At 46.6% G+C, this 22,247-nt stretch overlaps 1 protein-coding gene across 2 annotated transcripts in view; it reads right to left on the bottom strand.

Annotated features, from left to right (window-relative positions):
• The window catches only part of TNFAIP8 (TNF alpha induced protein 8), a 114,108-nt gene that overhangs the window by 46,324 nt on the left and 45,537 nt on the right, over positions 1-22,247 (bottom strand). Inside the window, exon 1 of one of the 2 annotated variants that reach the window (XM_044263428.1) lies at positions 16,094-16,555. The exons of the other annotated variant lie outside the window; for it this stretch is intronic. Within the exon in view, the coding sequence (XP_044119363.1) occupies positions 16,094-16,106 (13 nt within the window). The 5' untranslated portion in view covers positions 16,107-16,555. Of the gene's footprint in view, positions 1-16,093; positions 16,556-22,247 lie in introns of those variants that run through there. 2 annotated transcript variants of the gene reach the window in all.

Genomic DNA, 22,247 nt, shown 5'->3' with positions numbered 1-22,247 from the left:
CCCCTGCTTGTGCTCTCCCTCTCTCTCTCTGCTAAATAAATAAATAAAATATATAAAATAAATAAATGCAGGGGCGCCTGGGTGGCTCAGTGGGTTAAAGCCTCTGCCTTCGGCTCAGGTCATAATCCCAGGGTCCTGGGATTGAGCCCCACATTGAGCTCTCTGCTTAGCAGAGAGCCTGCTTCCCTTCTTCCTCTCTGTCTGCCTGCCTGTCTACTTGTGATCTCTGTCAAATAAATAAATAAAATCTTAATAAATAAATAAATAAAATAAGTGCATTTTTTGCCATTCCATATAAGGATTTTTTATGCTGCAGGGCGAGCCTGAGATGGAGCTAGGATAGATTGGTCCCTCCCCGACTCTCGTCTCTGTATGTTCTCCTCACACAGTGATCATCTCGTGCGCTGAGGGTCAATGTTGTATTGAAGGCTATATATTTTTTCCCACACGAAAGCGCCACCAAGGACAAGCCAACTATTTCATCTAGCAACCCATTCTGATGGTCAAGGAAGCACTTAGACAGTAAGTCTTCTACTTACAGGAAAGTGCTATGTTATTCTCCAATCTGGTAACTTTCTAAGAGGCTTTCAAAAATAATATTACCCCAGGCTGTTTTGACTTTACCCATGACTCTTCTGTCCTCTTAACTGAACTGGCACCTTAGATTCTCATATGTTAGAGTGCTGTGGTCAGAAATGTTGGAACAGACTCATCAGTTTAGCTCCGAGACCCCCAAATTGTATGCCGTGGTGCCAAGGGCAAGCTCACAGGGGTGTTGCAGGATATTTTAGATTTTTGAGGAAAACAAAGTATTATTCAACATCTCTCAGAAACTATATGAACTCCAACTTGGAGCAAGTTCAGAGTGTAACACCAGATGGTGTTACATTTCATTTAATGACATCATTTCTTTGCAAAGCTAGGCCGTTGGCAGTTGCCATGATAAAAAGCAAGTATTATATTTTAAAAGTACATAAGACAGGAAATTAGGGTAGTGAGATCCAACCTGATCTCAAGGTTTGAGAAGTTGTGAGTTGGGCAGTGATCCATTTATGGCCTGGCAGCCCCAAATTCACCCTTCATCACCTGCTCTGAGCAAAGAAAGATGGGACTTGGAATACATTTTCTCTTTTGCCAGTCAGTACAATTCTAAGCTCTGTCAGTGGGGTGCACTGTAGAGACATTACGGGAAGAAAAACTTTCCCTTCTTGGTTCTGGTGTGCTTTTTTGAGAAACCTCCTCAGAGATAGATTTCCTCAGCATCGTAGCAGGTGGATTTCCAGCAAGTTCTATAAGCACAGTGTTACAGCGACTTCTCCGCCATTGGATGGAGCTGTGGCAAGCCATCCTCTGTCCATTAAGGAACAAGGGGGATGCTCATTCTTGGTGCTCTATTTTGAACCCATGGTAAGTGGTTGCCACTCTAGCTTTCCCTCTTTTCCTAACAATTCTCTTCACTGGCTAGATAGTCCTCATTAAAGTTGGTATTTCTTTTGTTTTCTTTCTTTGTTATTATTAATCGTGGTAAAATGCACATCACATAAAATTTGCCATCTTAATCATTTTTAAGCATACAGTTCAATTGTACTAAATGCCTAACATTGTTGCGCAACCCTTACCACCTCCCATTTCCAACACTCTTTTCATTTGCAAAACTGAAACTCGGTACCCATTAAACGCCAACTTTCCATTCTCCCCTCCCCTCAGTCCCCAGCAACCACCATTCTACTTTCTATCTTTGAACCTCACTACCGTAGACATCCCATATACGTGGAATTACAGCGTATTCAAGTTTTTGTGTGTTGACTGCCATATTTCTCTTCATGTCCTAAAGATTCATCCGTGGTATAGCTTGTGCCAGAATTTCCTACCTTTTTGAGGCTGGATGATAGTTTGTTGCATGTAGATATCACATATCACATTTTGTTGATTCATGGACCATTCAGTAGGCAATTGGGTAACTACCCCCTTCTGCCTCTTATGAACAATGCTGCTGCCAACAGGGGTGTGCAAAGACCTGTACAAGTCTCTGCTTTCAGTTCTTTGGGGGTCCATTCCCAGAAGGGGAATTGCTAGATCTTACAGTAATTTTCTATTTTTCACCTTTTGAGGAGTCACTTAGTATAGCGCTAGTTCATATTTATTTTTTTTTAAGATTTTATTTTTATTTATTTGACAGACAGAGATCACAAGTAGGCAGAGAGGCAGGCAGAGAGAGAGGAAGGGAAGCAGGCTCCCCGCTGAACAGAGAGCCTGACACGGGGTTTCGATCCCAGGACCCTGGGATCATGACCTGGGCCGAAGGCAGAGGCTTAACCCACTGAGCCACCCAGGTGCCCCAGTTCATATTTATTTATATGAAACCTTCCAGTTCCCATTATCATGCTCCTGATTGGATCCTGGTTGAACCACGCAAGGCCCAGCAGGAACAACTTGTTCCACTAGTCACTGTGGTGAAGAATGAAATAAAAGCATTTTTTTTTTTAATCTTTCGACTTATACATATCATGTTTTCCACACAGGTAGTTATTTAGACCCAAGCACTTAAGTGAAACTGTGAGGTATTCCTTGGGTCCAAGAAAATGATGTGAAAAGAAGACAGAGACATGAAGGTGTCCATGAGCGAAGCACATCAGGAACCTTAGCTCCTGCCTATGTTTCCAGCTGTCTGGAGGGTCTGTCTGCTTTATCCTTCCAACTGAAGGAACAGACAGACCCATACCCCACCCCCACCAGGAGCGACGCACACACACAACATCTTGATTTTCTTCATGATATCAAATTATTTCTCACTTGAGGCGACAGTGGCTAGAAGCCTCCCAAGGTCTTTGGCTTAGGCTGCTCTGTCTCCCCTTACTTATTTATTTATTTTTAAATATTTTATTTGTTTATTTGACAGACAGAGATCATGAGTTAGACAGACAGGCAGGCAGAGAGAGAGGAAGGGAAGCAGACTCCCCGCTGAGCAGAGAGCCCAATACAGGGCTCGATCCCATGACCCTGGAATCATGACCTGAGCAGAAGGCAGAGGCTTTAACCCACTGAGCCACCCAGGCGTCCCTCCCCTTATTTCTAATCTCACTAAATTCCACAGTCAAAATGTTTGCTTGACAGACTTTCTTCCCTCCATTCCTATGGCTGTTAGTCCATCCATCATCTCCAGCTGTTATAATCTAACGGGTTGTAAGTGGATTTCCCTCAGTGAGCCCAGGGGAAGACACCTTACATGTCCACAGAAGCTAGACAGACATAGACTAATCTGTGCCTGCCACAGGTCCTGGCTGCCTCTATCGCTGCACCCAGGCAGACACAGAGATATGGAGGTGGTGGTAAGACAGTTGAAATGCTAGCTGGAGGACCACGCTCTCCCCCAGAGGGCGAAGGCCACCAATTACGGATGCAGGATGCGGTCAGGGGCAAAACCATGAATGTGCACCCCCCTACAAGCAGAAATGAATGATCTGAAAAGCACTCATTCAGAAACTTCGACGCTTATTTTCATTCACTGGAAATTACTGGAAACAAACATTACAGAGAACCATGACACCTTTGCAGCTACAAGCTGCCTTGTGGGAGGAGCTGCTGCCACTGTCTATTTTTCCTCCTATGTTCCCTCATTGTTGTTGTTGTTGTTTGAACCCCTCCCAAAACCTTGCCTGTGATTCCTCCAGAAAGCCTGCTGACACCCACGTGAACCTACACTTCCCGAGTGAACTTCTATTACATTTAAAGCTGATCATCGTGATGTTCCTTGTCTTCTGATGCAGATTTGAAAGCTCTTAAAAACACACGATTATACCTTGTGGGGTTCTCCCTACCTCTTTTTTAAGGAGAAGAAAATGTTGGATGCTTCGAGGGCACCATGGCACTAATAAAATCATCAACAGATCCGCTGGTAATATTGAATTATGACAACATGTAAGAACCATTTCCAGTTCCCCTCCCCTCCAAACTACATTACGAGGAAGTGTGTCCATAAATCTCTGTGCCCTTCAAAGAAACACAGAAAGAAAATTTGCATTACATCCCAAGAGCTGACGCTGGTCATCTGCAGCCATCCATAAATCTGTCAGGTTTACAAAAAAGTCCATCAGATAAAGAGCCAAGAAGAAAATAACTCTGACAGCTGCAAACCTTCTGTTTTTACAACAGGCACAGAATGGACGCACTTCCTTTTAACATCTTCATAAACACAGAGCAATAAGCAAAGGCAAACGTCCCCGGTAGAAGCCACTGGACTCTGGCTCCTCCACACACGCCCTCAGAACCACTACTAGGCTGGACTGAACCCAATTCCAGTTCCCCAGATGGTATTTCCAGAGCCAGCAAGGTGCTGGTGGCAGTGGCCCACCTTCAAAGAGCTGCGACCTCGCCATCCTCAGATCAGGAGTTTTGTTCCCTTTAGGTAAAGAACTAACATCTGGCATGGGGTCACCAAAATATATATACTAATAAATCCCAGATGGGGATTGCAGGCACCTCTACTCAAGGCATGAACGGCTCTTGGGCGATTAAGTCTATTCATCTGGTCTCTTGGGAACGAGCTCCCCTTCAGGGACTGTTTGTGTTTATAATATGCCGTGTTTTCTATTTTTTTTTTTTAAAGATTGTATTTATTTGAGAGAGAGAGAAAATGCACAAATAGGGAGAGTGGTAGACAGAGGGAGAGGAAGAAGCAGGCTCCCCGCTAAGCAGGGAGCCCCATGTGGGACCAATCCCAGGATCCTGGGATCATGACCAGAGCCGAAGGCAGATGCTTAACCGACTGAGCCACCCAGGTGCCCCAATACACTGTGTTTTCTAAAGCCAACTTGGGAATCCATTGTTGCACAAGACATACTTAATTTTGTCATCTGTGTGCTTAATGGATGATATTAACCTTTGAATGTAAAAAGGCAGAACCTTGGGCGTCCCAAATACCCTATTATCTGGGCCAGAGGAAGGAAGCAATATTCCACTTGGCCACTGCCCCAAATTCTGAACCAGCAGCCCGGGTCAAAGCCAATGAGGTTTATCTTTATATTCAGCTGTCTTAATATCATCAGGCATAGTTTATCAAGCACCTACTATGTGCTAAGTCTTGTGATAGGCACACTTACAGAACACATCTCCATCTTACTACGTCTCAGCAAGGTGGTGCTTTCTAGTTCTTGATGTGTGTCTGCACACTTTGCCACTGAGCCTCACAACAATTCCGTACGGAAAGGAATCTTGGGTTATCATTGGCTCCATTTGCTTCAGACAAGGATACTGATGCTCAGAGACATTCAGGGACTGGACCAAGGTCCCTTAGCTTGGACCTTAGACTGGAAGGTGGGTCCTCGCCCTCATTCCATGCTATTTTTCTCCTGCTATAGAGTCTTCGATTGAGCAGAGCACCAATAACTTTATCCAAGACAAATACAGCATATGCTCCATCAGAAGAGGGGTGTGGGGCAGTCAGGAGAGGTCAGACAGCAAAGCTGACTGGCAGGATCTGAGCCCAGCTGGCTTGGAGCAAGAGGGACTTTAACAGAAAGGGGAGGAAATCCAGAGAGGAACAGGCATGGCAAGGGGGAAGGGGAGGAGTCCCACTTCACACCTCGGAGTCCGAGGTCTAAGCAGTGCAGCCAGTGAGGGCTCTAGCCTCTTCTATCAGATCAGTTTCCCATAGGAGTTGAGCCCTTCCCCAGAGGGCTGCTGTTTCTATAAAGCCACAGCCTTTGTTGAAAATACTTCTAACATACATTGCATAGAATATCTCTTCACTAAACAAAGGCTAGGGAACATTACTATTATTTGTTTTACACAGCAGACTATTGTTGTTGATTACACTCTTCTGTAGTACAGATATGAACCCACTTTGGCCCACTAAACCCTGCCAAAAAAAATTGTCATTTTTCATTGTCATTATGCCCCATCAATAATTCCCATCCAAATTCAAGACAAAAGGAGAGGCATGTGAACAAGATTTCACCTTCTTCTCAAATGCTCCCGAAAGCCCATCATAATATAGGTCTACAGAGAAGGTACAATGCTCTTAACATAGCTGAGTCATGTTTTCAGAGGTGAGAGGAGGTGGGACGCTGGGTTCTCAAATCAGTAAAGAATAGTGTATAAAGTTGAAATTATCTTAAAAGTTCCTTAAATGGGGGCGCCTGGGTAGCTCAGTGGGCGAAAGCCTCTGCCTTTGGCTCAGGTCATGGTCCCAGGGTCCTGGGATCGAGCCCCGCATCGGGCTATCTGCTCCGCAGGGAGCCTGTTTCCTCCCCTCTCTCTCTGCCTGCCTCTCTGACTACTTGTGATCCCTGTCTGTCAAATAAATAAATAAAATCTTAAAAAAAATTCCTTAAATGGCCTAAAAAATACAGTGACTATCCACATGCTTTTGGATCTCCATCATACTTATCAGTTCCTTTAAGAATTAGTCAATGTTTCTCTAGAACTGCCCATCAAATATTCAAGTTCTCCCTCCATTGTGATGATAAAAATCATTAGTGCCCCCTTGCCAGGCTCTTTGAACAATGTGTTTCCTGTTCTGTTAGTGGTCAGAGCCCTCAAACCTCATCCACTCCTTTGGGTTCATCAACAGGGAGCCATTCCTTGGCCAACAGAAGCAATGAATAGTTATTCCCTGAAAGGGGCTGAATACACATGGTCAGGATTTCCAGACACTTGCCTTCTTCCTCAGAGCCAAATATCACTTTTTTTTTTTTTAAAGATTTTATTTATTTGACAGAGAGAGAGAGTAGAAGTAGGCGGAGTGGCAGAGAGGGAGAAGCAGGCTCTCCGCTGAGCAGGGAGCCAGATACGGGGCTTGATCTCAGGACCCTGAGATCATGACCTAGGCTGAAGGCAGCCGCTTATCCGACTGAGCCACCCAGGTGTCCCCAGATGTCACTTTTTATCGACAGCATCTAACAACCCCTCTATATCTACTAATTGGAGGTCCAAGGGACCTAGGGAGAACCAAAGCTTGATGAAGGAGCTGGGGTTTCACTGCCTGCTCTAGAAGAAGCCACAGATAGTGCTGTTCAGATGCTGTCTTCGTTTCTATAGTACTCCAATCTACAAATACTTATGGAACATTTACCATGTACAGATATAAGGCAAATGGTACAGATAAAACACCACCAGTGTCTGTCCTCACAGACCCTACTGTATAGGCAGGGGAGGGAGAAGACACTAATTAAAATATAATGTAAGTGTAAAGCAAAAAAGTATGGGGTGCTCTGAAATCGATTAGGAGTATATAAATCAGTATGTATGTAAATCAGTCCTAGGGGAGGAAGTCAATCAGGGAAGGCTGCCTGGAAGAAGTGATGCCTAAGCTAAAAGGAACTGAGATGGAGGGTGGAGAAATTAGCCAAGGAGGGGGAGATGGGGGAGAAAGAAAGGAAGAATGGTTCCTGGTAGAGCTAACAGGTGAAAAAACAACCCACCAGAAAGGAAAGCTAAAGAAAAGGTCAACAGATATGATGATGAGGTGGCCACTGTCTTTTCTTGGAGAAAAGACAATTAGGTAACATGATTAGACAAAGAAGCCAAATTGCAAGGGGTTTGGGGATAGATTGCTGTTAAGGAAGTACAGAAAGAATTGTGGACTATTCCTTTATGGACTCTCACAGAAAGGGAGAAATTGAGACTATTCTGGTGAGTAAGCACTAGGAGAAGAGCACAATTTTAGCACAGCTTTAACTGAGTGGCTTTGCTGAAAGAATATTTAAATCCCCGTAACTCTCCCACTGGTCAGACACAGGGGAGTTGGGCACCATCAGTCTCTTACAAAACACATCTGCAGGAATTTTCATGGACTCTGACAGGAATGTGAATAATGGAAATAAAACAGGATAAAGCAGGAACGCCCCTCCATGTTCAGTGGCTGGTGGTAGTCCAACGGATCTTACCTGAAGCAGGGCCATGAAGGTGCTATCTCTGGGGTGTCTCGAAGGCTCCCCAGACTTAAAATTATCCACTTAGCGCTACAGGAATACTTTCATTAAAGGAGCAGAACTTTTGGTTAAATGTTGTCCTATTTCCTGTTGTACCATCAAGTTCTCTGAAAAATACAAGTGTCTCTTACGGCCTGCGAATGACTCACACCTCAGCGTGTAAAGTGTCCACTGGTTTCTTGGTTCCTTCCTGGGGGGTGCAGGGGAGAGCAGGAATGCAGAAATTAAGAATATGGGTATGGAGAGGCATGGAAGTGGTGGGAAAGAGTGAATACAAGCTTGTCCCTTTCAGATTCCTTCCTGGTCCTTGCCCCCAAGCTGGCCTAACTCCGAGAAAAGGCAAAGAGGAGTGACTATACCCAGCAGACAACCGGCAAGGCAGGAGTGTGCCTTTCCAATGTGGGAGGTTCCTTGTTTTGAGGGGCACACATTTTTTTTTAAATTTTTTCATGCTGTAAAATACTCAGAAGTGTTTTGGATGAGATTTACATCTTCCCTCCTTTAAATTGATTCAGCCTCCAAAAGTCGGCAACCAAAGGAACAATATCCATGAGGACGTTATTTCTTTGGAAACATTTCCAGTTTGTGGGTCAAAGCTAGGGTGGCCTACTTACCCCAGGGATCGCCTTGTCATCTAAGGTAAAGAGCTAAAATCCACTGAGAAGCAAAATGACAAAGGGCTCATATCTGTAACATCTGACATTTCTGAGGCTGAGCAAACGTCTGTGACAGCTGAAGTTCGCTGATTCATAGCCCAGGAATCCACACACTGGTAGCCTTAGGACTGAGTCCAGCTATGAAAGGATTTCTTGGATTGGATAAATTTTGTTTTTCATCTCAATGTCAATGCCTGGGGATGGTACCTGTTCTCTCCAAGTCAGCCCCAGGTGTCATAACCTCCAACTGTTCGTAGAAAGCATTATTTTCACATTCCCGTTTCCTACCTGGTTCTAGCAGACATTTGAGTTTGGGACCTCTGGTTTATCCAGACTGACACGGAACACAAACAAACCATTTCTCTCCCATTAGGTAGAGCTCCAGAGCCGACCGTTTGGTGCTGGGTAATTGAGCAACGAGAGCATGAAAAACCGAAAAACCACAACTGTGTGCAATACCCCTTGTAATCAGACTCTTACCAAAACAGGAGACCAAAAAAACAAAAAAAAGTACAGCGAGGCTTGCAGGTCCCAACATAAGCCACGTGACCACAGCTTTGAAACCATGTTTCAACAGAAGTATCGGCCAGCACTGGTCACTATCCGATCTCACCCTGCGTCCTCGGCTCCCGCAAGACCCCTGCCATCTGGAACATTACAGAACACAAGCCTGGCAGCCAGCATCCAAGCTAGGCCTGGCAAAGGAAACAACGCCTCTATTCAGGGGATCTGTAATAGGCAACTAACATGCAAGTTGGAGCCTTTTGCATCCAGCCCTGAGTCAGACCAGCTGCTTGGTAGCTCCTGAGGACACCTGCAGGATGCAACACAGAAACCGCCATCTCCCATGTCTCTGTATTCCCTGGCCCAGAGGAGTTCTGATCCCGACCCTGCACCCCGCCACAGTTCCACATGATTCCTCCCATCACAGCCCGCACGGAACCCAAGAACCAGAAGGCGAGGGCTTCAGGGAAGCTTTGCAAGTCCTCTTGTTCAATCTCAGCTCAAGCTTGCTCATGGAGGAGAGATCAGGCCCCGGAAGTTGATACGGCACGTCCAGAGCTCATCATGCAAGTGTCTTAGTGGGCACTAGAACCTCCATCTCGAAGACCTCCACTGTGGAAGCAGCCCCCTGTGATAGAGCATCATGCCTTTAAAGACGCCTGCATCCTTCTGGAGCCTAACCCAGTGTCTTGCACTGGATTTCTGCCACACCCACGGGTGCAGTCTGGCTCACTCAAGGTCATCATCAGGGTTTGGGTCAAAGCCCACCCAAAATAAAAGCCTCTTTGGCCCTGCCTGGCCTTCTGTGTGTCTAGTCCCATCACGGATGTGGCAGGAATACTGGCTGGCTGGGGACAGGGCTCTGGAGTTTGGAATTCCATTTGCCACTCATGGAGGTCATGTACAAAGATGAATACCTACCTCATTTCTTTCCCTTAAGATTTATTTATTTATTTGACAGAGAGAGAGGGCACAAGCAAGGGGAGCAGCACAGAGGGAGAAACAGGCACCCCACTGAGCAAGGAGCCTGATGTGGGACTTGATCCTAGGGTCCTGGGATCATGACCTGAGACGAAGGCAGACTGAGCCACCCAGGTGCCCCCAAAATGATTTTTCTTTGTACACTGTGCCTTTTTTCTCCCCCTGGAGCCCTTGTATGTTGCCCTCGTCCCTTCTCCTGACCTTGATGGCCATTCTCCTAGAGGGATCATCTAAAATAAACAAAATAACATCCTGTACGACTGACTGCCCTGTTTTGTTTATTCGTATGCAGTTTCAAAATCTACATTATCCAGAGTCCAGTAATATCAGTTGAAATAGATAAAATAACCAGATATGACAATTACGCTCATGTCTATAAAACATAAGGGTATTCTTTACAGGAACAAATGGCCTCATTACGTTGTCTTAAAAGAAAAACTATATTGGACTTCAGTGTTTTATGGGGACACATAATTACCATAGATGGAAGGGCTGCCTGTAATTAATTTTCTCTAGTTCTTATTCTCATTGTTCAGCGCTTACAAGACCAGGTCTATGACACTTTGGGGATGCCTTATTGACCTCTGAGAATTTCCATTCCTGATCGGCAGTGCTGTTGGGGTTCAAGGAGGGTATGTCATTGTTCTCCCTGACAGCATCTGTGTCACTGTCATGGGGTTGGGGGATGGGGCACTGGGAATCCAATATGGAGGGTTCCATTCACTGTATTATTAAACCGTGGCCGTCATCAAATAAGAAGCAACAGGGGAAAATAAACAAAAAAGAAAAAAAACACAGCAAAAGGAAGTCTGTTCAGCAGACAATGGGGGCCCACTCAATGTCCCTCCTATCCACCCTGCTTGGGGGACAGTGTGCTATTTGAGGGAGACACGGAGTCCATCCCTAACTCTCAGGTTTACCCTGACCATTCCAACTCAGGCACAGCAATCTTAGCTTCCTTGCCATAGAGTGACTGGTTGTTGTGTGTTTGTTTGTTTGTTTTTTAAAGATTTTATTTATTTGTCAGAGAGAAAGAGAGAGAGCACAAACAGGGTGAGTGGCAGGCAGAGAAGAGGGAGAAGCAGGCTCCTCGCCTAGCAGGGAGTCTGATGCAGGACTCTATCCCAGGACCCCGGAATCATGATCTGAGCCAAAGGCAGGTAGATGGTTAACGGACTAGCCACCCATGTATCCCCAGTGACTGGTTTAGACAACCCAAACCTATGCCACTCACCACTCCCTTCTATAGCCAATAAGGTGGCTTAAGATTGGGCACTGAGACATGAAAAATTTGCTGGGACTTCTGGAAGAGGTCACTCACTCCTCTGATAGAGCTGTCAGAAGCCAGTTCTCTCTCTCTCTCCTGCTGGACAGTGTGTCGTGCACGTGAAGTTAGCACTGCCGCAGACAGTTAACCACCATGAGAGAAACTGCATTGCTGAGGATGAAACTCAACCACAGAGGGCAGATTAGAAAGAAAATGGGTTCCTGACATCACTGAGCGGCTAAACTAAATCTCATTCCAGTTATGCAAGCTAATAAAAAATTCTCTTTTGTACGAGCCGATCCAAACTGGGGTTTCTCTTTCTTGCATAATAAGAGCTGTAAGTGACAGACCATTCTGGACAGCTAATGAGGAGCACGCTAGAGGACTTCTAATCTTGCCGTCGGCTTTACCAGGTGCCCAGCCCCTAAAGGACAGCGGGTAAAGGAGGCCCAGAAAACACAGACGACCAGTACTTGCTCCCCCGTTTCCTCAAGTTGGCTGCCTAACAAAGTCAGAAAACAGCCTCTCCTGCAGAGTCAAGTCTTGCCTGTCTGACGGCAATGATAGCCAAGCACATAGACCCGAGGGCGGGGAATGCTGAGCAACTCCATCAGTGACACAGATGGAGCAGAGGCTCTGAGGGACAGGACGTGGGTCCTCCACTCCCAGTATGGCACTGCCCCACCATCCCTGACCGAACCTCCCGAGGGACTCGGGATGGGAACATCCTTGTCACGAGGGGGGTTTGCCTCCCTTGCAAAAACAGCAAGACTTGAAGGCAGGAAAAAGTAAAAGCATCCCCAGGAGCACCCATTCACCTAAAGACCCAAATGAAAGGATCCCAGAGAACTGTGCCCTCAGGCTCCAGGGGAAAATAAAGGATTCAGGTGCTGAAGGGACGATGAATTCCTGAGGATACAAATCAAAGCTGATCCTCATAGTCTGAGGTAGTGGGATTTCAGAGCTCACTTTACAAAAACACAAATGGACATATGAAATCAACTTAGTTGGCAAAAAAATAAATAAAAAGGGGCACCTGGGTGGCTCAGTTGGTTAAATGGCTGCCTTTGGCTCAGGTCATGATCCCAGGGTCCTGGGATCAAGCCCCACAATGGGCTCTCTGCTCAGCAGGGAACCAGCTTCTCCCTCTCCCTCTGCCTGCAGCTCTGCCTACTTGTGCTCTTGCTCTCTCTCTCTCTCTCTGTCAAATAAATAAATTTTTAAAAAGAAGAAAGAAAAAAGAGAAAGTATTATATAAACAAATGTATGTGCCAAGTAAGATGATGTAGACGTCACACTACCTATACTAGGAGCTTTGCTTTGGAAGAAAGGGAAGGAAGGAGCAAGAGAAAGTCCTGAGTTAGTTTTCTGCACAGGGTGGGACCGTCCTGGTGCCAGGACCCCCTGTGACTCCATCCACAGGATCCAGGCTGTGCGTGATGGAGAGGAGACTGTGCAGGTTCTCCTGTACACGGAGCACTCGTCTGACTTTCCTCAGAAAGTGAGATTAGGGGATCTGGCTCATGTCCAGAGGACAATAGTCATAAGATCTAAAGAAGGTGGAAGGGAGGGGGGACTTGAACAGGCTCACAGTAAAGAAAGAAAATGAAGCACGTTGGGTAAAACTGTCCAGGTCCAGCTGTATTTGGTGACAGCAAGGGGCTCTCTCCTCATCTGGTGGTCCTATTTTCAAATTCTTTATTTTTTTTAAAGATTTTATTTATTTATTTGGAGGGGGGAAGAAGGAGAGAGAATCCGTCTCCCCATGATCCTCAGATCATGCCCTGAGCCATGGACACTTAACTGAGCCACCCAAGTGCCCCTATTTTCAAAATCATTTTAAATAACTTGCATTATTCAACCTTAGTACCTCTCATGACAAGAACTGTGATCTACCCCTGTAAGCCCTAAAAATCTTGCATTTGCTATATCCAAGTAACCACACAATGGATGTAGGGAGCCTTCATGAGACTATAGGTTTAGGGGTTTAACTGAGGGCAAAACCCAAAGAATTTAATTTACCTCCATACCAAAATGAAGGAAGGCGCTTTTTGGCAGAGGAGTCCTCTGAAAGAAGAGGTCTCCTCCTTTCTGTGTGTACGGTGGTCATCCCGAGGGAAGGACCAGGATGAACCGTGCTGACACACAGCTGTTGGGAGGACCCCACAGTGCCAGGCTATTTCAGGACCACTGCACTTATAAGCCTGAGGCTCAATGGGATCATGCATCCTCACCGGGGCAGGCTAGGTCCGGAGGAAGAACATGGTTTAGAAAGCACGTTCTCAACCCCGCTCTGGCCCCATGATGCTGACTAACCACGGACACCTGACCTGATTTCTTTGTCCTAAGTTTCATTTATCAAATGATGTTACACTAGATTAGAGGGCTTCTCCTTTCATGTCAAATGTCAAATTCGTTTTAACTGTCACCACGGCCCAAGCTGATCTGACCCCTTCCCATCTCTCTGGCTCGTCTTTCCTCTGATCAGTCCCCTTGCAGTTTTAGGAACGCACTAGGACCATTCCCACGCCAGGGCCTTTGTATCTTCTTGCCCTCTGCCGGGAATGCTCCTCTCCAGAATATGCATCACCTGTCTGGCTTCCTCACACCTTTAGGAGAGACTAATATCACAATCTCTCAAACTAGTCGCACAGTCTCCTCAGTGAGGACACACAATTGCAAATCCTTCCTCCACCTCCACCACCCACAGACATGGACGACAATACTTATCCCCCATTTTAGACATAATTTTTTTTTCCTCCCTTGCACTTACTTAACAGAATCCCACCTATTCTGTTTTTTACTTCTTTGTTTATTGTTCATCTTTCCCACTAGAATGTCAGTGCTCCAAGGGCAGGGATTTCTTGAGTTCCTTATTTTAGGTCTTTATTTTTTTTTTTCTTATGAGCAGGGCTCTCTATCTTCTCTTATTCCCCAGCACCCGGAAGAGAGCCTGACAGGTAACAGGAACTCAGGAAGTTTTGCTGAATGGATGCAGACACAGATAGATGCAAGGGGGAGGGGATGGGTGGGGTACAGCCCTCTACAGCGTCTTCCAGCTCTGAGGTCTGTGCACTGTGGTGCTTCTCACGGGAGGGCTCTCCTCCACCACCACTGTACCAGGATGGACTTCACGACCAACAAACATTGTCTGTGAGAAATGCTTTCTATTGGGATTCAGTCCTATTTTCTAGAGTCAAAATTAATATCATTTGGGGGGCGCACAGTTACATCCATCTCCCCTAATTCCTTATGTAAAATTCCTAGGGAAAACAGAAGTGAGCTTCCCTACTGCTAAGATACCACATTATTGAACCTCAAGTGAAAAGAGGTTAGCAGGTGCATTTCCGCTGGCTCCACTAGATGGCAACATGGTCAGCGTCCACAGGTATCCAGGCGTGAAATTTACTAACAACACATGCAGGAGAGCAGCTCCCACAAGCCTCTCCTGTCCTCCTCCACACACAGCCCTGGCCTCTTCTCCCCTGGTAGCCTGGTGATTTTCAACCACTAATTTACAATCTCTTCTCATACGGTTCACGCTTACTCACTGAATACATCTGACTTTCCACTCCAGCCTTGGAAGCTTTGTGTATGCTGCTTCCTTCTGCCCAAGTGCAATACTTACCTCCTTTTGAAACTCCCTCTCTTGCCCCCCCCACCCCCACCCAAACTCACTTCTTCCAGGAAACCTTCCCAACCAAACCTGGCTCTGATCCCAACTGCATGGATGTCGTGAGCTACAGTCACAGGCATATATTTGATAGAAGGTGCCTGGATACACGTGTAAAGCAAGCAGAGAATCACACACACAGCTCTAGGCATCTGGTGAGCAAATGTACATTTACCATAAATGATGTGCAGGTGACCACTTTCCATACACCCCCCCCCAAAAAAAAGAAGAAGAAGAAGAAGTCATGGCTCTAGGAAATTGCATTGGCTGCCAAGGTTCAATTAATGGGCTAAGAAACTAGATATACTGATGCTTAGCTACGTCTTTCAGTTCCTAACCCCCTCCTCGTATTTAGCCGAAGCTCCAGAAAGTCTTCTGAGCAAACAAATTTTAGAGGAACTTCAACAAATATCTGGCATAGAATTGAAAAAGTGTGCAAAATCCTTACATAACTTTAAGGGCTATTTAAATTGTTTTATTTCCATGCTCAAGAAGTTTTCCAATTTACCTCAAAAATGAAACTGAGTCTACTTGTAGAAGCTTTAACTATGGCTGAAAACAAGCCCATGTTTTAAAACAAGACATGTTTTGAAAGTACAAAGGCCCATATACCTGTTGAGCTAAACTGTTTATTGGCTGTTAGGGAGAACAGTATTCTGACCAACATCTACACAACAGGAGACGAAAAATAAAATGTCCCTGTGTTCACAGGTCACTGCCGGACGTGCTGGGACCCAGAGACATCTCACAGTTAACAAAGACATGGGAAATGCAAAAAGGAGAAACTTTAAGTGAAACAGCTCTCCAATCTTACCAGAGTCCCATTTCTGAAGCATTTTGATCCTTCACTTGTTTACAGAGAAACAATCGACATGCAAATTTCAGATGCTATTTTTTCACCCACCCTATTCTACCTCCCTCGGCTTAAGCCAGGTCCCCACACCCAGTCACAGAAAAAGAAAAGCGGTGATTTGTTTGACAGAACCACTTTAAAGCCATGACCAAATGTTACTCCCTTGCAGACAGCAACACCGTGTCACTGAGTCATTGGAACGTGAGTCTGAGGGCCATTCGAACTCACCGAGTTTCAGCATTTTTCCCCCGTCCTCGGTCAGGAGGACAGCTTTGGGTTGTCTTGGTTGTCACACAGCCAGGAGGAATGGACACGGCCACTTTGTTGATACCGATTCTATGGTAACTGTGTCGCCTTCAGGAAGAAGTCAGTCTTCCCCGAGAATAATTCCCAAGAATTTATACCATCCTTAAAAAAAAAAATCCACCGTACGCTCCGCGAGCACACAGAAGACACCGGTCAAGAGTCACTTTAAAAGTTGTCTTGCTTGTTATTCTGGGAGCTGGGTTTCGTCACCTGTAGTGGAATGCATTAGGTAGCCTTTAATTGTGAATCCAGAGAGGTCCCCATTTCCAAAATGGGGAGAGCCCGCACCTGCCGCCTGTAAGTGCCGCCTGTAAATGCTCCACAGAAACACAGGGATTACCTGTGATTGGCGAACAGGAGATGTTTTCAAAATCAAGCAGAAACAGGAAGTCTTAACGTTTCAACATGTTAGAAAAGAGGAGCCGATACTTAAAAAAAAAAAAAAAAAGAGGAGCAGCTCCAATCATAGATGCTGCCTAGGGGAAAAAAAAATCAAAAAAGCTCTTCATTCCTACCTGGCCAGTATAAACATGAATGTCTATTAATAGTAACTAACTACTGCTCAGAGGTATTCTTGTTCTCAGGAGAAGCAGAGAACAGTTTGGACAATGTTGCGACTGAAAATCATTAGCCTTTCACTTGTGAAAAGAGTGTAAAGTCTTTTTAAAGAATGTGACTGTATCCAGGCATACACAATACACACAGGTCCTTATAGAAGGATCTATGTGCATACATGATCCAATTATCTCTTCAGATGCTTGTTGATTTGCCTGAGCATTTGGCAGTTATCAGCACCCACAAACTGTTCCCTTATCCATCCTCACCAGGCAAGCTTCTACCTGTCCCGCAAGGACCACTTCCACAGGCACTGCCTCTATGAAGACCTTGAGTGTCCCAACCAGTTAGATAAGATCTCACCTTCTTCCTTTAGCCCCCCTGTCACCTCCCTTGAACTTCCCTGGAAAGACTTTCTGGGTACCTATCACAGCTGTCCATAAATGACCTTTACTGGCCTATCCGTCTTATCCCAAACTACACAGTAAGTTTCTTGACTTTATTTTTATTCTCTGTAGCAATGATACTGTCCTAAGGCTACCAAGTATGTGGCAAGAAAAGATACCAAGTGGAAAGCAAAGGACAAATACTCTGGAGTCAGTCCTGGTTCACATTCCAGCGACACCACTTCCTGGTTTTATAAAATTGCAAATTATGTCACCTCTCTGAGCAATTTTATTCTCTAGACAATTGCGAATAGCACCATCATCGGCCTCATAGAAGTGCTGTCAGGGTGTGAAGGGGACAACGGGAAGCAAATTACACCTTGCCTGATGCACATGGCAGGCTCAAGGAGCAATGAGCATTACTGTCGATCTGAATTATAAACCCAATGCCTACTACTTATTCTGGGAGAAGATGGAAAGAGACACCAGACACACATCAATTTACAGATACGTTATCATTTCTTATGGTCTTCAGACTGCATTATCGTGTGACTGAATCATGGCGGTTTGAAGCTTACACCAGAGAAAGCATCCTTCCGCATTCCCTGTGTGATGTCCCCAAATTCTCCCTGGCCCCTTCGTGCTGTGACAAATCCCATCAGAGACTAAAGGTCATGGGACCTGCCGAGAGACTACATGCCTCCTCTTGGAAGGACAAGATTCTGAACCCTATGACTTTGTGAACCCTAGCCCATTGGCTGCAGGGGCTGGAGCTACACTGTGTAGACCTGGGAAGGGAAGAATGAAGGAGGCGGCCGACAGCATCACAGAAAACAGCCGCCAACATGGCGGCATGGCCTTCGCACACGCTCCAGACCTCGTGGCCTGGCAGGGCCCTCGCACACGCTCCAGGCCTCGCGGTCTGGTGACCGAGGCACCGGTCCAGATTTAACTTTGCTGTGGCATGCAGGAATGCAGCTGGCTATCTTTTCTGGGGAGCACAGCTCAGCACCCCAATCCCCCAATCTCCCACTTCTGACACTGCTAATGATTAGAAGCCATCTTCTATGGTATTTCTTCACCATCTGCTGGAAACCACTCAACTCTGGAACACCAGAGTCTTCTCGTCCGTGTACATGTGCTCCAGATTATCTAGGCACTGTCACTAATATCATCTCACGGTCCCCACACCCAGGACAAGTGGGTGGCCATCCCAGTTTCCACAAACACTGGCAGAGCCAACAGGACGTTGCAAGCCCTGTTGTTCCTCCAGAACTACCTCCTGGGTGCACACTCTCTCTGGCCTAGTTTCATCAACTGTGTATCACGTACCTCAAGAAAAATACTGCCTGACAGTTACCCACATCCTTATCGGCTGCACATTCAACAAAATCACCACAACAACCATGAAATGTGTGCCTGCATGAGAAAGATACCTGCATCTGTGTACTTAATCTGATTTTATAGCCTTAGAGATGGAACTGGAGATGGCTTCAAAACACCTTGACCTTCCCGCCCTGGCATTTCCAAGATGCTCCCTAGTCCCTGGGGTATGCTGCCCCAGCCACCAAGAAGAGGGATGATCCCCTTCCCCTTTAGGTCTCTCCAGACCTCCTCTCCTCTGCTTCCTCCAGCCACCTCAACTCTTTCAGTGGCCTCCCAAAAACCATGGCCCCCACCACAGCCTCTTCCTCAACTGGAGTTGCTTCTCTGTGTCCCTCTGTTCTTCTTCTTCTTTTTTTTTTTTTTAAGATTTTATTTATTTATTTGACAGAGATCACAAGTAGGCAAAGAGGCAGGCAGACAGAGAGAAGCAAGTTCCCTGCTGAGCAGAGGGCCCCATGTGAGGCCCGATCCCAGGACCCTAGGATCACGACCTGAGCCGAAAGCAGAGGTTTTAACCCACTGATCCACCCAGGTGCCCCTCTCTGCTCTTCTTCAAGGACGAAGAAGTCATGGGCAGAGCAGGGAAGAAGTGGGCCGACTGGGAATCATTCCAGAAGAATCAGTGCCTGAGTTTGGCAAGGTGTTCCAGAAGATCTCACAGATGCTGCCCCAGAGACAGCAGGTGGTCAGACCCACCCTCTCTCACCAGGGAGGCTCAGTGTTGGCAGAGAAGCACGTGGTTCGTGCCCAGACCTGGGTGGGAAAATCCCACTGGTGTCAGGCACCCTCTTGATCCCAGGAAACATGCATGATGCTCTCCCCACATTCATTCAGTCCTCACTGAAACCCTGGGAGGTATGCGCCATGATTCCCAGGTTACAGGTGATGAGCATGACTTCCCCATATCTAAGGCACCTGCTCAGTGCAAATGCCAGCCTAGGAACACAGGTCTGGCTTGCCCTGACCCTGTTGGCTTTCCTCTCTTCATATCATATTCACCAGTGTCCTTGGCTGACCAGACAGAAAGCACCAACAGCCCAAGTGTCTAGAAAATAAAAGGAACACCTGGCAACCCACCTTTCAAAGCCAGGAGAGCAGTGGGTGAGACAGTGAGTTGGAGCCCGGGGTGGGTGGAGGGCTGGCCAGTGCTGGCATCAGAGATAGGACTTGGGGCGGCGGCGGGGGCGTGACTTCTCAGATCTGTTCCCGTGTCAGCTGCTGTTCTCAGCCTCCCCCGAAAACGGGCTGCACAAATTAATAAGCATGGGGATGGCAGACCTTTCTATCGTATCGTATGTGTTTCTAAGTTTCAAGCATAAATTTTATACAATGCTACTCAGAGCCCCTTCCCCCACCAGACAGGACCATCTTCCCCCTTTCTTTCTTAAAATTCACATAACCTCAGTGTTGGCAGGACCTCAGATATCCAACCTTGTTGCACAAGCAAGGGAAATGAAGCAGCCCAAGGAAGCCCATAGTGTGCCCCAAATCACATTGCTAGCTGGTGAAACTCTGCATCTGCAGTGACAACCAGATCCTAGGACTCCAGAAGGAGCATTTATGTCTGTCTTCCTCAGACACAGGCTCCAAGCTCTCTTCACACCCGCACCACCAATGAAAACACTAGATCAGCATTTACAAGGCAAAAAACACAAAACCACCGAGCATCTGCTCTAATAAATATGCTGGCACTCGAAATGTGGTTTACTTTCTGCTGAACTGAATATAAATGGAATCCTGACACTTTCTAGCATTCTTCCATTGCAAACCTCCCTGTGAAACCGAGTGTGAGCCCGAGCGAGGGAACACTAAACTAATTAAACTTTCCATTTGCCAAGAAAAACTCTCCAATTGCACAGTCAATTTCTCTATAAATTTCTAGAATTTCTAGTTAATATACAACATATGATATTTCCCAAGCTGAATTCCTCCGCATCCCTCCCCTGCCAAAGCCCATTATTCTTTTCTGTGTTTTAACCTCTCTGGCTTCCACTACCACCCTGTCCGTGGTCACTGTGGATTCCTCTCCCGGCCTGGATGGTCATTCATTCACCAAGTCTCACCGCCTGCCTGCTGTGCTTCCGCTGTTCTCCTTCTCATTTGGATTCTGTGAAACCCTTCGCTTTAGAGGTGGCACAAAGTGGTTTCTTGAAAAGACAACTTTCCAGGGAATGTCAGCAAGCTGTTCTACTTGTTCTTCCTTCTTTAGAGGATAGAGAGCTTTGTCGAAATGCAGGGGTTTGGTTTTTTTTTTTTAAGATTTTATTTATTTGTCAGAGAGAGAGAGAGAGAAACACAGGGAAGGGGAGCAGCGGAGGCAGAGGGAGAAACAGGCTCTCCATTGACCAGGGAGCCCAGTGCAGGGCTGGAAACCAGGACCCTGAGATCATGACCTGAGCCAAAGGCAGAGGCTTAACTGACTGAGCCACCCAGATGTCCCTGTCATTATGGTTATTTCCAAACCTAAAGTAAAAAAAAAAAAACAAAGCAAAGCAAAACAAAACAAAAACCCCAAAACATAACTCTCTGAAACTTGTCTGTTTAGAGAATCATCAGAAAGTACAGAGTTTCTTGAGTAAAGTTTCTCCGATTTTTCTCTTTAGGAAAAACACCTATCAGGTTTGACCATTTGCAGGGAGGCTTCTCTAGGGCCCTGTATCTCACCCACCCATTAGTCATGCAGACCGGAAACCTCAGTGTCACTGTGGCCCCTCGCTCCCCCTGCCCGCCCCCAAACCCTCCTGTTTCCCCACCTCTGAAATGCCCCCTCTGTCTCCCTCATCACTGCATCCTCGGGCCGGAACGGCTCCTTCCACTTAGCTGCTCTCCCAGGACATTGTCCCAAAGTGTGACTCTGTCACCTAACACCACCATCTGTGCCTAGATCCGAGTTTAAAACAGGCTTCCACATTCTCACTCACGTGCCATCCTCTGCACGGGACTCAGAGTGCTCCCCAGTCCCGGCCACAGCCAGCTTCCCACTGTCCTCCCTCTGGACCTCCGCTCACCTGCACACCCCGGCCTCTCATGTCCTTTCCACAATTCTCAGTCACAGACCACAGCCAGTGTCCCGAGGCTCAGCTCACACAAGGCCGGCAGGATGCTGGTAGCCAGAGACCAGCTCCCACTCCTGACTCCCTATGCCGCTTGGAAGCTTTTGCCTAGCATTTAGCACATTTTGCTCCACGGGACAGCCACTGCTGTCCCCATTTCCTCCTCTGTACTCCACTGTACCTTCGCAGATGACAAGGAGGCTGCTCCATTCATTTGACAGCCTCTACCTGTATTTATGCAGTACCTACTGCATGCTCGGTACTGATTTAGACGCCGGAACAGAGTGTGAAGGAAAATACACAAGGTTGCCTGAGCTATGAAATTAACATTCGATGGGGGAAAGAGACAGCACCCAACAAAACATAAATAATTGAAGGACAGATGGTGAGAGGTGCCAGACTGGAAATGAACAGGGAACAGTGACGGAGCCCACTCTGGCAGAGGTGGCATAGGAGTGTGCCAAGAGCCAGAGGAAAAGCAGGCCGGACGGTAAGAGGAACAGGTGCACCAGCCCAAGACAGGACAACTCAGCACGCTGCAGGGAAAGGAGCAGAAAGGGGGCCAGTGGGGCTGCATGCTGGAAGCACAGGGAAGAAGGGTGTGAGAAGCAGATGGGAGTCAGGCAAAGGCCAGAACAGATAGTGCCATATGGGACATGGTGAGAGGTTTATATGGTGAGAATGTGAAACAGGACC

The sequence above is a fragment of the Neovison vison genome, chromosome 1, assembly GCF_020171115.1.
Source record: "Neovison vison isolate M4711 chromosome 1, ASM_NN_V1, whole genome shotgun sequence".
NCBI classification, from domain to species: domain Eukaryota; kingdom Metazoa; phylum Chordata; class Mammalia; order Carnivora; family Mustelidae; genus Neogale; species Neogale vison.
This window is presented reverse-complemented; position numbering and strand designations above follow the sequence as displayed.